This window comes from Calidris pugnax, unplaced genomic scaffold (assembly GCF_001431845.1).
Source record: "Calidris pugnax isolate Ruff unplaced genomic scaffold, ASM143184v1 scaffold196, whole genome shotgun sequence".
In the NCBI taxonomy this organism is placed as follows: Eukaryota; Metazoa; Chordata; class Aves; order Charadriiformes; family Scolopacidae; genus Calidris; species Calidris pugnax.
The window spans coordinates 3,161,243-3,176,142 of NW_015091042.1; the positions used below are offsets into that span (position 1 = coordinate 3,161,243).

The 14,900-nt window shown below is 46.5% G+C and overlaps 1 protein-coding gene and 1 long non-coding RNA gene across 2 annotated transcripts in view; one reads left to right on the forward strand and one right to left on the reverse strand.

The window, feature by feature from the left end:
- LOC106896384 overlaps positions 1–7,673 on the reverse strand; it is a 29,285-nt gene extending 21,612 nt beyond the window's left edge. Inside the window, exons 1-3 of the long non-coding RNA XR_001413622.1 lie at positions 7,247–7,673; positions 5,591–5,710; positions 4,062–4,144 (exon numbers count right to left, since the gene is read on the reverse strand). This is a non-coding gene — a long non-coding RNA (uncharacterized LOC106896384). The remainder of the gene's footprint in view (positions 1–4,061; positions 4,145–5,590; positions 5,711–7,246) is intronic.
- Positions 1,401–12,617, forward strand: LOC106896381. The gene is made up of 4 exons (XM_014956352.1): positions 1,401–1,997; positions 9,430–9,637; positions 10,771–10,991; positions 12,138–12,617. Exons 2-4 carry the CDS (start codon positions 9,477–9,479, stop codon positions 12,365–12,367), a joined length of 612 nt encoding a protein of 203 aa, XP_014811838.1. The 5' UTR covers positions 1,401–1,997; positions 9,430–9,476; the 3' UTR covers positions 12,368–12,617.
- The last annotated feature ends 2,283 nt before the right edge of the window (positions 12,618–14,900 follow it).

Here is a 14,900-nt window from a genome sequence, read left to right on the forward strand (position 1 = left end):
TTGACTCACCTCTCCTGGGAGCCATGAGGATGCTGCTTCACTGGAGGCTCTTCCACCCTCCATCACCCTACCGGCTTTGGCATCTATCTACAGTCCACGCCAAGCCTCAGCAAGACAAAGCATCAGAAAAACAGCAGCATAAAACCTGACAAGATACAGGTGGGGAAAAAAAATAGCCAAAAGAAAACCTCCACAAACTTGCTGGCACATGACAACCCTTGCTCCTGTCCCTCCTGCCCAACTGCAAGACTCAGATGGCATCAACAAGGTTTCTGGGAGTGGGGCAGCACTGCTGGCTCCTCACAGAGACAGCACAGCAGCAGGGTCTGGCGGGGGTAACTCCTTCTCACAAGCCAGCAAACGGGGCAGGACAAGCTCTCCCAGTGACCCTGGCACTGGTTATCTCACAGAGCAGCAAGTGTGTGTCCCCAGCCCTTGTCCCTCATCCATCACAGCCCAGAGAGGTGGCTGCACCAACCACAGCCCCTGACTAGGCAGCTCCCTGGTTGCTTGCACTCTGCTTTACCTGGTTCCCCAACACCAGGGAGGAGCAACAGGAAAACCATCTCCAGTTTTATTTCAAGTTTAAGATAAGAAATTAGGGGAAAATATTCATCAGACACATAATCAAAAGTTTGCAAGAGAAACTAATACCCAGTTCTAGGTCTTGGTACCTCCTCTCAGCTGCTTTCGTGCACCACATCAGTGGTCAATTCCTTGACACAAGCTATAGCCCTACCTAAAAAAGAACTTAATAAAAAAATATTATTTTAAAGTCAGCAATTAAAAAATCTTAAAATAATCATCCTGCTCTGCACCAACAAAGCTGAGAGTGTCCCTTGAAAGCTCTGTGATTTGCCTGAAAAAGCTTAAGTGCCAAAATAGATCTTCCACTGTAGAATTTTGAAGTCTTTTGCTCTTGATTCCTCTGCAAAGAGTTTGTACAGCTTTGTCAACCTTAGAAAAAGGTACCTTTCTCATATGTTCCCTTTCAAGCAAGGCAAGGCAAGGAGAGCACTTCACTGCTTATGTTAAAAGCGCAGGGAGAGGCAGACAGCTCAAAGATTCCACTGCCAAACGACTGAGGAATATCAAAACCCCTTTACTCGTGCCTTCAAATATTCTGAAATCTTGCAAGCTTGACAGCATTGTCAATTTTGTATTGACAGCAGCAGTCAGAGAAAAATCATTTGAGGAGTAAATCAAGGAGAAGAAAAAAAAAATCAACCCTTTAATCCACAGTCATACAAATCCATACTGCCTGCAGAAGGGCAAGAGCTTTGCAGTCCCTTTTAATAGCAATATATTAACATCCTTGTTTGTCTTTCCTGAAGCATGTGAGGCATTCTTCCCCCCCCCCGCCTCTTTCAGGCTCTGGCCTCTTCGACATCGTTTGTGTCAGAACTGCCCATAACTTACACCTCTCTCGCCAGCCCGTGACACGGAGGAGACCTCGGCGGTGACAGCGCTCACTGAACTGTTATCAAGATCAAGGTCACTTTGTTTTCCTCGCTGGAGCTGGAGCTCCTGGGCCCTGGGGGCACGGGCTGCCCGAGGCAGGTCTCCCCTCCATCTGAGCTCCTCGCCAGCAGCAGCTTCTCTGCTCCATCCCCGGCGTTATGTAAGGCTAGAGCCAAGTTTCTACTATTAGAAGCAGTTATCTGCATGGTGACAGTGTGCTCTCCTCGCTACAGCACAGCCATGGCTGCTGGCAGCAGGACTTAAAACTACAGCTATTTTAATTCAGGGAGAAGCACGTGCGGAGTCGAGACGTGTCAAGAAAAACAGTAGTTTTGGGTGGGTTTTTTTTTTTTTTAATTCCTAGCTGTGGTACCCTGGACAGGAGTGGCCCCAGAAGAGAATAAAAAGGGAAAGCATCACCCCAGGCTTGTCAGATATCCACAGCCGAGTCGGGAATTATGGCAGGATCCTGTGGAGGGCAGCGCTGTCTTGCTGGGGATGGTGCACTGAATTGCTCAGAGATGCCAGCTGCTAAGGTAATACTTTTCTTTTTTTTTTTTTTTTTTTTTTTTTTTTTTTTTTTTTTTAAAAAAAAAAAAAAAAAAAAAAAAAAAAAAAAAAAAAAAAAAGTTCTAGGAAAAATATTAAACCCTATTTTTTGGGTTTTTTTTTTTTTTTTTTTTTTTTTTTTTTTTCTTTTTTTTTATTCTCCTTTGAATCTGAGAGCTGCAGTTGCAAAAGCTGTCGTCCTGCCACAGCCGCGGCGTGTCACTGCAAGCAGGACTCCCCGTTTTTCCACCCGCCACCCCCACTCTCCAAACATCCTTTCCTGCAGCGTTAGTCCCACGCGTGGGCAGGTGCCTCTTCCTCTGCTGCGTGGCTCTTAAACGGGAGACGTGGGGGAGGCAAGCTGGGGCTGGGGGGCCAGAGGCAGCACGGAGATTCTCTCCCCTTGGAAAGATATGGTTTGGGGAAAATATCTGCAGATCCCTAAGGAAAGGAACTGCTCTCTGGGAGCACTTCCATGAGATAGTGATAACATCCTCTCCTCAAAAATCAGGTGAGGCTCCACCCACCAGCCTGAATTGTGCTGGCAGGACCATAAGCCTGGCTCAGCAAGCTCTGGCCCTCCTGGGGGCTTACCTTGTCCAAGGACAACAGTGGCTGTGTGACCTGGGATGGGGCTGCTGGAAGGAGCTGTGTGAGAGCCAGGGGTGGGAGGCTTCGCTGGGGCTCCCCACCTCACTCAGGAGCCCACCTGAGCTGAGACACTCAGGCTTCATCTCAACCTGTGCCACCTCTTCCCATGCCTGGCCATGCACCCCCTTGACTTCCCACTTCACAGGCTCTCCTGGTCACCTCAACCTCTGGCCGGGGCTGGTTACCCTCACCTGCCCTGTCTTCTCACTGCTCCCACTCCTGAAACAGCACGTCCCTGCTGTCCCCACATCCTGTGGGACAGTGGCAGGTTGTCTCTGCCCTGCAGCAGCCCCTCCAGCCCCACGGGTAGCTGTGCAACGGGATGGAAGGAGGAGGAAGGAGCCTTTTGCTCTCCAGCCCAGCTCAGGCTCCTCGCAAGCAGAAGTTGGCACCTTCCAGCTCAGTTTGGAGGAGCCAGAGGGCCCTGTCACCAATGTAAAAAGGCTGGACGTGAACAGAAGTGTCAGGAGGGAGACCAAGCAGTGAAGAGGTGTGAAGACTTGAGATTTTCTCCCACCCAGTAAAACACAGCCACGGGTGAGGGGCATCTGGGAGTGGAGCAGGGCCGAGGGGGCAGCCCTGGAGCGGGCTTGCAGGGCTGCTCCCGCTCCTTCCCGACGCTGCGGTTAAAGAGAGGGCTGTGTTTTCCAGAGCCCTCCATCTGGCATCCTTCCCGGGTAGTAAATTCTCTTAAAAACCGAACCAAACAGAGCTTTAATTGTACATTTCTGCTTTTCTCCTCACTCCGGAATAATGGCAATGGCATTAATACAGTGCTGCATTGAACACGTACCCGCACCGAGGCCGAGGGACCGATTCTGCTTCCCATTATTCAGGGGCACTGCCTCTGGTGAGGCAGATCAGGGTTTAAACAGCGAGCAGGAGCAATGAACTTCTACTGTTCCCCGCTGTTTAAGTGTGGGCAAAATAAAAGGCTGTAATATATGATGCAGTCAGCCAAGAAAGCAATATTGCTCTGCCATGTGCACGGCCTACACCGAGACGAGTCCAGGATCTCATTTCTAAATTCCCATAGGTGCCTCATTTAAACCATCAGCCATAACCTGCTTCTCATTTTCAATACCACTTGGTATTAGAGCTGCACTGAACTGCTGGTGAGAGATTCTAATTCCTGCAAACAAGCCCCTGTAGGCTTGCAAGGAAAACAGAGAGTTCCCCTCTCAGTTGCCTGCTAGGTTCCCATCTGGCTGTTTTAACTTTGCTATTGCTTTTAAATGTGCCTGTTTCTGCACACGAGGCTTTTAGCTCCACCTCAAGAGACTCCTGGGTTCTCTTAGCATCGGATTCTGGCCAAAACGTAGAGACACAGATTGGGTCTTCTTAACAAAAAGGAAGATCAGATTTCACATTACAGTATCTGAAAGATTAATTCCACTTACATGATCATTTCCCTGTGAACCACACTTCTTTCCATCTGGATTTTTCCATGAGGAGGACAAAGAGCCATAGTGTTAAGCACTACCTGAGAAAAAAGAGAGAGGAGGGTAAAAGATGAGCGCAGAGATGCTTGCTGAGAGAAAAGAGAAGAAAAAAACAGAGTAGGCAGCAATTTCAAACGCATTGAGAGAGGTTTTTTTATTATTATTTTTCACGTGAATTACGTTCTGATCTCATGCTTTGGTATTTTGGACCATTTAGTTTGCTGGGGTTTGATTCAAGTCATTTAGGATATTTGGCTGCAGGAGCTTTCTGTATCATGTTATCCAGTGTTTGTGTTATTGTAGTAACCACAGGCCCAGCCAAAATCAGTGCCCTGCTGTGCCCAAGGCTATCAATAACCTCATGTAAGACCTTGTAATTGAAGGACACCTGTCCCCATCTGGGCTACCACCATAACCACAAGCAGAGCTGTGGCAGCTAGGAAGGCGAGAGCAAAAGGGACAGAGGAAAGGTGACTCGGGGCCCAACTAATTCCCTGCCACAGACTCCCCCTGGGGCTTCAGACAGTCTTTTAACCTCTCTACAGCTCAGTTCAGTCTTTAGTAGACAAGGAAACAGCCATAGAAAATGGCAAGACGCTCTCCCCTGTTACAGAAGTGAAAATTAGGGCTGGGCAAATCGTGTCTGCTCAGTTAGTGCTCATTTTTAGTTAAACAAAACATGTTTTTCTCAACCAGGAACAAGCCACTTCATACTGTTTTAATATTTTAAAAGATTTTATGCAACACTAAAGTAAAATTCCAAAACAAAAGTAACTTTGAATAGAAAAATGGAAATCATAAATTTGTTTAAATAACAAAATTAACTATTTCAAACTTAAAATATTGAAGTGTTTGCTTTTTTTTTTCTAGAACTTTGCTGAGTTTTCTTTCACTGGAATCTGCAACTGCAACACAAATCTGTTAAATGCTTTAGCCAATTCAAGTCAGTGGGGGTTGTGTGTTTTTTTTCTGTTCTTTGCCAGAAAAATCTTCAGTAGAAAATGGTAATTGTTTCCAGTGTAGAAAAAGTAAAAAAAAAAAAAAAGGGAAAAAAAAAAAAAGTACAGCTGTCCCCACTGCTGCATCTTTTTTTAGGATCACAATATAATTCCTCTACAAAACACATGTGATCAAGGAGGATACGGAAAAAAAAAAAAAAAAAAGGGAAAAAAAAAAAAGAAAAGAGCAGACTGTAGTACTCAAGTGGCCAGATAACATCAGGGAGATAAAAAGCTCAACTCGGTTGTTGCAGATGAGATCCTGGAAACACCAAGTCCCCCAGGAGCTGCTCCTGTGTGCAATGCCAGCCCCACGGCCACTTGTTGCCTATGGCCACCAGGGAAATCCAAGCCACCTACAGAGGGGACACAGGCTTCACAGCTCATACACGGAGCCAAGCAGCTCCCGGCCATTTCAGGTGCACCCCAGTGCTCTGAGTGTTTGGAAACCCATGTGTAATGACAAAATTTTTTTAAAGCTTGTGCTACCTTGTATTCTCCCAGGGAAGCCAAGAGGTCAATACATCTGGACAGCCCTTAAAATCTCTATCTCATCTCAAATGTCTCCTGTAGGCAGAAAGGCTTGGGTATTTCGTTACTGATGTTTTGCTTTTTAAAAAAAAAAAAGAAAAAAAAAAAGAAAAAAGAAAAAGAGAGATGAAATTCAGAGAAATTCAGTGAAAGAATCTAATGTGAAGGTCTTTTAAACTGTAGTCTGGAAGTACCTAAAGCAAAGTAATCCTATCCAACTTGCGTGGTCTAGATCTCTGCAGAAAATGTTAGTGACCTTGCAAGGCAGGTATTTTTTCCCCCAATTACAGGCGCTCCTGCCCTCCTGCTGTCACTGGCTGTCTCCATCTGAAATGGCTTCTGGGAGCCACCCAGAGGGAGAAGCTTAGAGAAATGTAATCAGTGGCAGCACTTCTGCTGGCTTTGCAGCATCTTAAAGTAGAAGGGGCGGCGGGGAAGCCCTCAGCAAAGTCCCTGGCCTTCAATTAAAAAATTCATATTACTTTCCTCATTAGCCCAATCACCTGGTATAGCTATTTCCAACCTTACCCCAAAGGCCCCACAGAGCAATTCAATTTCCAGGCCAGCACAGAGCGGTGTGCTTGGGAGGGGCGATGCTTCGTGTTGACACGAGGAGCTCACTTGTCTGGCATCAGCCATGTGAAGCAAACGATGCTGACGCACTTTTTTGGAAAGAGGACTGCTGTATGAAAGGGAGCTCTGTTGCAAAGCTCCTCACTGGCTGCAAAGGCTGAAGTCGCCTGCTAAGTTTCACCGGCACCAAAATGACTCAACTCTTGGAGGCCAAGAGAACCTCCTCAAAGTCAGGTCTTGAACAAGAGGCCTTGCAGTGTAATTTTCTCTGCTAATCGTTACTCTATTACTCTAACTAGCTGACAGTTGGGGGTACTGGTGGATGGGGAGCTGGACATGAGCCACCAATGTGTGCTTGCAGCCCAGAAAGTCAACCATATTCTGGGCTGCATCAAAAGCAGTGTGGCCAGCAGGTCGAGGGAGGTGATTCTGCTCCCCTACTCTGCTCTGGTGAGACCCCACCTGGAGCACTGCGTCCAGCTCTGGAGTCTCCAGCACAGGAAAGACATGGACCTGTTGGAGCGAGTCCAGAGGAGGGCCACAAAAATGAGCAGAGGGCTGGAGCACCTCTGCTGTGAGGACAGGCTGAGAGAGTTGGGATTGTTCAGCCTGGAGAAGAGAAGGCTCCAGGGAGACCTTATTGTGGCCTTCTGTAATTAAAGGAGGCCTGCAGTAAAGATGTGGACAAACTTTTTAGCAGGGCCTGGAATAGGACAAGGGGTAATGGCATTAAACTAAAAGAGGGAAGATAGAAGGAAGACATTTTTTAGGGTGGTGAGAAGACATTTGAGGGTGGTGAGACACTGGAACACATTGCCCAGAGAAGTGGTAGATGCCCTATCCCTGGAAACTTTCAAGGTCAGGTTGGATGGGACTCTGAGCAACCTCATCTAGTGGAAGACGTCCCTGCTTATTGCAGGGGGTTGGACTAGATGACCATTATCAGTCCCTTCCAACCCAAATTATCCTCTGACAGACTACATCAGAAGTTTAAAGCAGTGGGGGCTAGGACAACTGAAAGTTTAGTATACATCTGCTTACCTCCACAACTTCAGCTTTTAAACATCTGCAGTGACTGAGAGTCATCCATGCTCCTTGAAAATGAGCCTGTGGTCTTATGAATCTCCTGATGTAGAACCTGTATTATCTTCTTCTTGATTTCCTTTTACTGCTTCAGCTTAATGTTCTGTATCAGTGAAAGTACAAACAGGTCATCATGACGATGCTGGCAGTAGCTCTTGAGCACAGTGCATGACTTTTGCAAGGCAGTAAAACTTGTAAGGCAAGGCACAATATCTTTTCTGTGCTATTCTTCATGCTAATCTGTGCTGGGATTGCACAACATACTCCTTTTCCAAAGCTCTTGGTGTCACACACCCTGAAAAATTCATAGGGTTTTTATCCCTATATTCCTCTGCTTCCCTTCAGTTCTTTTCCTTCATTGTTAAAAGTAAAACCAGTCAGCTTTTTTTTTTCCATCTCTCCCATTATTTTTATTGTGCTTTTCATATTTTGCTTATTAAGTGGTTACCCTAGGGAAACTTCCTTTTTATTGGAATGTACAAAAAGCTGTAACTGCTCTTAACATTTGTGGGGAGGAGGAGGGAGAAGGGGGCAGGGGAAGCAAATTTAGGCTGAGGTCACAGAAATATATGTGGTGTGTTCAGTAATTTGCCTTGCAGCATCTCTACTTCTTTTTCCATTAGCAACAAGATACCCTCCCTTGCTGTCTGCTTATGCCCCAAATCAGCCTACGCTGTTTAAAAAAATATACCTGGTGTTCTTGCTTTAGGAGCAACAATATCCATCCAGCTGCTGCAGCTGTGGGACAGGGGACAAACTAGATGACTTCCAAAGGTCCCATCTACACTTGTTTTCTGGAATTGCTGAGAAAATTAACCCAAACTCTAGATTTAGGCATTACAGCAAAAGCTGATGCTACATCAGAATAAACACAGACCACCCCACTTTGGGAAGAGTTCTAGTGTGGCTCCCACATTGATGATGGCTTTAATACCAACAAGCCACCAAACAAAGCTCATCAATGTTCTCTGGGGGCGAGAACAGCAACTGGGGATAATGAGATCCTGGCAGGAGAAATGCTCCTGGAATCTCAGAGAAGGGACTGCTTGGGTATCTTTGAACTCTTGCTCGCTCTCAGCTGAGCTCTGCTGCAGGCTGGACCAGCTGCCCTGAGCTTCTGGGTCTAAACCAGCAAACAACATTGCGAAGAGGTGCCCATCTTCCACTGCACAGCCTGTGAGAGAGCAAAACAGTCTGAGATGAGATTCTCAACAACAATTCTGGCAACAAAACCAGCTCTGTAATTTCTCAAAATTCAGATGCTCTTTTTTTCTCACACCCCAGGTAAGTACCCGACCCCTCAGATGAGAGAAACAGCCTCTCTCTGGAGGCAAACAGCTATCACATTATTTATATAAAGTGGAACAGCTCCCCGAGGATGGACTGAGACAGACAGACGCAAGTACACCAGTATAGCTGAGTCTTCAGGGGTATCCACCTGAGAGAAACTAAAAAACTGGTTCAAATTCTCTCCATTTCTATTTATATATATACGTGCATATATATATATGCATGTGAAAATTATTCTATATGTATACATGTATGTATATACATGTGTTTAAATGCATCCTATAAATGAAAGAAAATTTTATGTACACATTTTATATATTCATATAGCATATGTGTATACATACATGTCTTACATACACATCCTAGGATTTCCACCTTGGCCCCAGAAGCTTAGTAAGTCAGTACAATGATTCATTCTTTCAAAAACATCCAGTTTTAACTAGCCAGAATCAACTATGCACAAACACTTTGGTAACTCTCCAACACAAAGTACAGGAGCTTTCCTGTGTACGCTCATCAGCACCACAGTAACAGAAATAATACCTGCACCCAGGAGGTTCAGCCCGTGCTGCATTCGGGTGGCACGGGATGTTCTTTTTTTTCCAACAGTGTTACTTGACAAGAAATTAAATCATATTGCCTTCTGCTGCTGCTTTCTGAGGGAATGAATTACACGTCTGTGGAGTCCTACCACAGAGTCAGTCCCTCTCTCTGGACGCTTTTAGCAGCACCTGCAGGCCCTGCTGCACACACCAGTTATAATAATGTAATGCTATTTGGAGGGTAATGAACAGGACTGCTTCCTAGGGAATATTATTTCTGTATGAAAATTTACTCTTAATTCATTTCAGAATAGCTGTCTCTGATACAGCCCGAGTGCCTGCAAGAGAGGAGCAAGATGCCTCACACCAGAGACTCTTCATCTCCGACCAGCAGTGCAGGGAGTGGAGCTTCCTATGAAACACCAGCACTATCAGACCTCCAGCGGCTCTTCTGGTTCAGAGGAGGGTCTGATAATCATGTGGACCAAGTCTGGCCAAATCTTTACCTGGGAGATGCGTAAGAACACATGGTCCTATCATTAAGCTGTTATTGGTGCTGAGGAAGAGGAGGAAGGGTTGTAGTTCACTGGGGAGCAGCTTTTGGGTCTGCAGGAATGTTTTGGGCCTGCCATACAGGCTTCCAGAACTGGTAACATAAGTAGTTTGGATGTCATGAAAAACATGACATACAAAATGGTGACTTACTCGTAGTGCGTCTGAGTTGGCTTTTCTATATTCTGTGAACCACAGTGGATTTGGCAGGGTAAGAATTATTTGTACTCTGGACAGAAGTCCTTAAAGAACCCATCCCAAGTTGGTGTAAACTCTGAGATGTGTTATCTGCCCTGGAAACTCTGCTCTATGGCAGCAGACAAGAGCACAGTAGCCCTCACACTCAAACAGGAGCAGCAGGATCAAGACCCAGATGGGGGAGGACACAACTGAATTATACAATAGGGGTTTTGCCAGTTTGAATCCAAAAGTTCTTTCAAAGACGGTAAAACTGAAAACATCAAACCAGAATTTTCATACAAATACCTTATTCTTATGACAATTTCTATTTATTGCCATTTCCTTCTATTTGGATTACTGCAGATACCACAGATTATCAGATCATTTTTCCCAACTCCTTCTCCTCATGAATGCAGCAGTTAGGAATCAGAGTTTTGTGGAATAATTTCAGTCCCAGTTTATGGTGGGAAGGGGATAGAACCTGGCTGGTGAGTATGATGCAGCTGCTTCATGTCCAAACCAAGAACGAGGTGCTGCTACACCCTGGGTGGGTTCTCTCCCTTGCGACCCTCACACACTACGAATGAGAGATTAGCTCTGGAACTTGCTAAACAACTGTTTAAAGGAAAATCTTGACTGCTTTACACAGTAAGTCATCTTCCCTGGGCTTAACTGCTGGGAGGCACTTGGTTAACTAACAAGCATCCCATCAGCGAGTCTGTGTTCCTGCTGCTCTCCACACCACCGTATCACACTTTTCATGTGCGAAGCACTATGGGCTTCTCAAAATTCACTACTCTGCAAGCGAGCTGCAGTTCCTGCATCCTTCCCTAGCGGGAGCAGGCACTAACTTTAAACCATGCTATTTTAGCAGAACGTTAGGAGGGTTGCCAATGAGCCCTTCGTGTCTTTCAACAGGTGGGCTGCTAGGAGCAAAACTACTCTTCAAAGCCTCAACATTACTCATATCCTTAATGCGGCAGATGGGCCATATAGCATCAACACCGGAGCCAAATATTACAAAGATCTGCAAATAGAGTACTACGGAGTAGAAGCATTTGATGATCCTTCCTTTGATTTAAGTATCTTCTTCTACGACGCTGCCAATTTCATAGGCAAAGCCTTAAACACTTCAGGAGGTAAGAGGGAGGCGAAGAGAAGCTTTGGGAGGAAGCTTCAATGCGAGCCAAATGGTTTTCTCCTTGCAGTAGGAGGCAGCCAGCAAAGCTTAGACTCAGCATACGGCTCGAGAAGGCACATATAGAACTGCCGTGAGGAGGACCAGAGAAGGGTGCCTATGCCATGTGCTGCAGGGAAGGTGGCCATAGCCAGGTCCCAGGGAGGGCTGGCCACCCCAAACCCAGCATGGTGGGAGGAAGGGCCAACTCCAGGAGTAGAACAATAGGGATGAGCAGAGGTTATGGCATTACGGGTGCTCCCCCATGGGTCCATCCTGCAGGAATGGGCAGGACCCGTGTGCTTCCACACTCACCTCACACCCCGGCAAGGTCTGCAGCCCAGAGACCCTGCCCTGGGTACCAAACCCTTGTTCCCTCTCCTGATGGGCTCAGCTGGGAGCCGCGGCACCGCAGCCCTGGCTTAAATGCTTCACAGGCTTAAGTGCTTCGCAGAACGGGAGCTTTATTCAGGCTGTCTATTAAGCTAGAGAAGCAGCAGAAGTTAATGAACTAAGTCAAAAACTACGAGCCTGACCCACAGCCTGCTGAATTTTTGTCAGCAGAGTTTGGATTATGGCCTAGTTATCATAATTTCCATTTGTTCCAGAGTTTGCTCCGACTCTGACTGGCTGCGAGATCGGCTGCTTTCACTGGAGTGCTTTATTAAATCCCCAGTTATAGCTCACACTGGGCTGCTGAGATACAGTAAATTATGAGTCCATTTTTACAGGCAGACTATCCTACAGAGTTTATGGGACTTGTCAGTGATCACAGGCAGGGCTGGGCCAAAATTTTCTGCCAAAACTACTCCTTTTTTTTCCCGCAGAAAATTATATTAACAAGTTTAGTCACAGAAAGCTTCTCCTTCCATAGAAAATTTCAACTATTTTAATCCAAGGCCTAAGATGCGTGAGGTCAGTCTGAAATACCGCCTTGCCTGAGATGTATGGCAGGATGTCATGCAAACCAACCATGAAAACATGAGTATCTGCTAATCGTCACCGTGGTTTTTCCCAGCTTGTTTCCAGCAGTTTTTCTCCTCCCTGTGTCCCTCTCGCTTTAGAAATGCTAAAGCCCACTCACCTTCCTGTGCCTCTTCTCTTGCAGGTAAGGTGTTTGTCCACTGCGCCATGGGGATAAGCCGCTCCGCCTCTCTAGTGCTGGCCTTTTTAATGATCCATGAAAACATGACGCTCGTGGATGCTCTGAAAACAGTGAGCGCCCACAGGGACATCTGCCCAAATTCAGGGTTCCTCAGCCAGCTGCGGGACTTGGACATTAAATTAAATGAAGAGAGGAAAGGAACCAGAGAACCCGCTGCTAAAGAGTATCGCTGAAAACAGAGAGCACAAAATGTTATTTGAGTTTCTGGTATCTCTTTAAAATGAATTGTATTTGTAAACTAAGGACACAAGTTTATGATATGCCAGAACGCGTGTTAGTACTAAAAGTAGATTTTACCTGATCTTTCCTTTTTGCAAAGCCCTCCTCGATTATACTTATGATTGGTTGTATGTTGTAACCTTCATTCTCCACCTTAAAACATTGCTCTCTACTGGTAAAAAAAAAAAAAAAAAAAAAAAAAAATATCAGGGGGGGTTAAATAAAGCTTAGTTGTTGTCACAAAGACATCGTCCACTGGGAATCCACAGCTTCCATTTTGAGGCAGCTCTGGTTTAAAAAAATACCACAACATTTAGGAAAATCCAACCAAAAAAAAAAAAAAAAAAAAAAAAAGATATCAGGTTCCACTTCAGAAATAGCTGTGTTTCAGCAACTAGTGAAGCTCATATCACTTTATGAAGTGTTAGACTATTTGAGGTGAAAGATGGCATATTATTTATGCTACAATAACGCTTAGAAGTTTTCTTATGAATCAGCCCCCCACCCTTTTGCTCCCCGCATCTAAAATGGTTTGTATTTTGAGACCTGAATCTGGCACTGGTTAGTTCTTGCTTTTACAATTGGTGGAGCCCCTGAGTTGGGGGTAAGAGGCTGTTCAAAAGCAGAGCAGCTGGGAAACAACACAAACCACTCTTTAAGCAATTATCCAGGTCTATTTATAGTGTTTCCCTTTAACTGTTCATTAGGTATAATTTTTTTTAGTCCATGAAACTACCGTTGTTTGAGAGGGCATTCAAGTACTCTTCATCTACCTTAGTAAAACCCATCCAGGAGATGCTGTGGAAAATGCTTCTGAAGAGGAAGGTGGGTTCTCAGCTGAGGGTCCAAACAGCCGCGTGGGCAGTGGGAGCGGGTGCAGGAAAGCATTCAACAGCAAAGTTCAAAGGATCCCAAGTTTGTCTGTCAGTTCAACATTATAAAACTTCGGATTTTCTTTCTCAAAAATAAAGGTCATTAACATTGCAACATCATGTTCTGTGGCATTTGCTTTTGTGAGGGGACTCAAGTGAAAACTGAAGGGATACAGGAATGGCAGGGGAGGTGCTGACAGGCATCAGGCTTTCATCTCTGTGTCTCTGGGCCACCATAAGAGCACTCAATAGCTACTGTCATCTGATGGATCAGTGCTGCCTGGAAACTATGTGAAGCACATCTGGCTCTCGGTTCCCAGCGGACAAACATTCGCAGCACAAAGCCAGCTCGGGGATGGCAGTTGTTTGCATTCCTAGTACCAAACTCCGGAATGCAGAGGCATGAATACTTCCCACCATGTGAGCTGGCTGCTCAAGAACAGCACAGCAACAAGGGAAAACATTCCTTGCCATTCCCAGTGCTGTCTACAAGGCAGATTTCTGCCTTCAGGATAGACAACTCAGCACCTTCTCTAATGCTCTTTGGTGATATCTACATCTGCTCTGCGGGCCAGGCTATAGGAACAAGAGCACAGCGCAGAGCATTTGGCACTAAGGACCTGACCCTCACGCTGAGGGCATCTCAGAGGGGTTTTATTTGGTCTAACCCTATGGAGTGGACATCCCCGAGCAGCAGGAGAGCAGTGCTGGAGCGCTTCTTTGCTTTAGTTCCCTGCGTAAGGAAACCTGCTCACGAGCTCAGGGGCTGCTCTGCAAGGTCAACAAAAACACAGCAAGTAGGAAGGCTCAGCTTAAAAGCACACTTCAGACCCAAACCAAAATTTAATACACATCTCAGTTACCAATTAACTCTAACAAACTGATTTCAGCTTACAGAACAAGTAGGGGGAAAAAAGTCCCCAGTGGCTCTGGCTGAAGAGATGCCCCACGCACAGGAACCACATCTCCTTGAGCTTCCCACCCGTAAGGAGATTCCCCTGGCCTTTAGCAGCCGCAGAGATTGAGACTGAGATCTTCGGCTGTAGAGAGAAGGGCACCGCTGAAGGTGCCCTCACTGGGGGGACGGGAGCACCCAGTGCACTTCATGCAATAAAAACCTAACCGCGCTTTTAAAGCACTGGTTGGCGCAACTGGAAAACCTGCTTCTTACTGGGATGAGAAATTGCCACGAACGCTGCAGAACGGCACAAAGAACGGAAATTCCTCACGCTGTGACATAACATGATGGGTTGGGTTTTTTTTTTCCCCAAAAAACACACGGCGTGTCCCCCGTACCCCAGCCCGAGTTGGGGGTGGGCGCTGCCCCCTCCCTCCCGCCGCAACTCCGGGTGGCGCCGCCAGGTGGCGCTGTCGGCCCGGCGCGGGCGGCGGGACTGGGGCGAGGGACCAGCAAGACCGCCGGCCGGTAGCCCCCCCCCCCACCTCCCCTTGGCCCTTTTGTTCCGATTCGGGGTCAAATCCCGAGGGAAAAGGATTTGCGGGGAGGGAGAGAGGAGGCTGTATCTGGGAGCAAACCCGCCCTGGCCGTAGGGCTTGGCACAGCCCACCCGTACTCGCCCCATCAAGGTGGACCCCCATTGGCACGTGTGGGTAA

Coding starts and splice junctions, on each gene's coding strand:
- LOC106896381 (XM_014956352.1), top strand. CDS start 9,477: ATGCCTCACACCAGAGACTCTTCATCTCCGACCAGCAGTGCAGGGAGT. Junction 9,638..10,770: donor AATCTTTACCTGGGAGATGC/GTAAGAACACAT, acceptor GTCTTTCAACAG/GTGGGCTGCTAGGAGCAAAA. Junction 10,992..12,137: donor AGCCTTAAACACTTCAGGAG/GTAAGAGGGAGG, acceptor CTTCTCTTGCAG/GTAAGGTGTTTGTCCACTGC.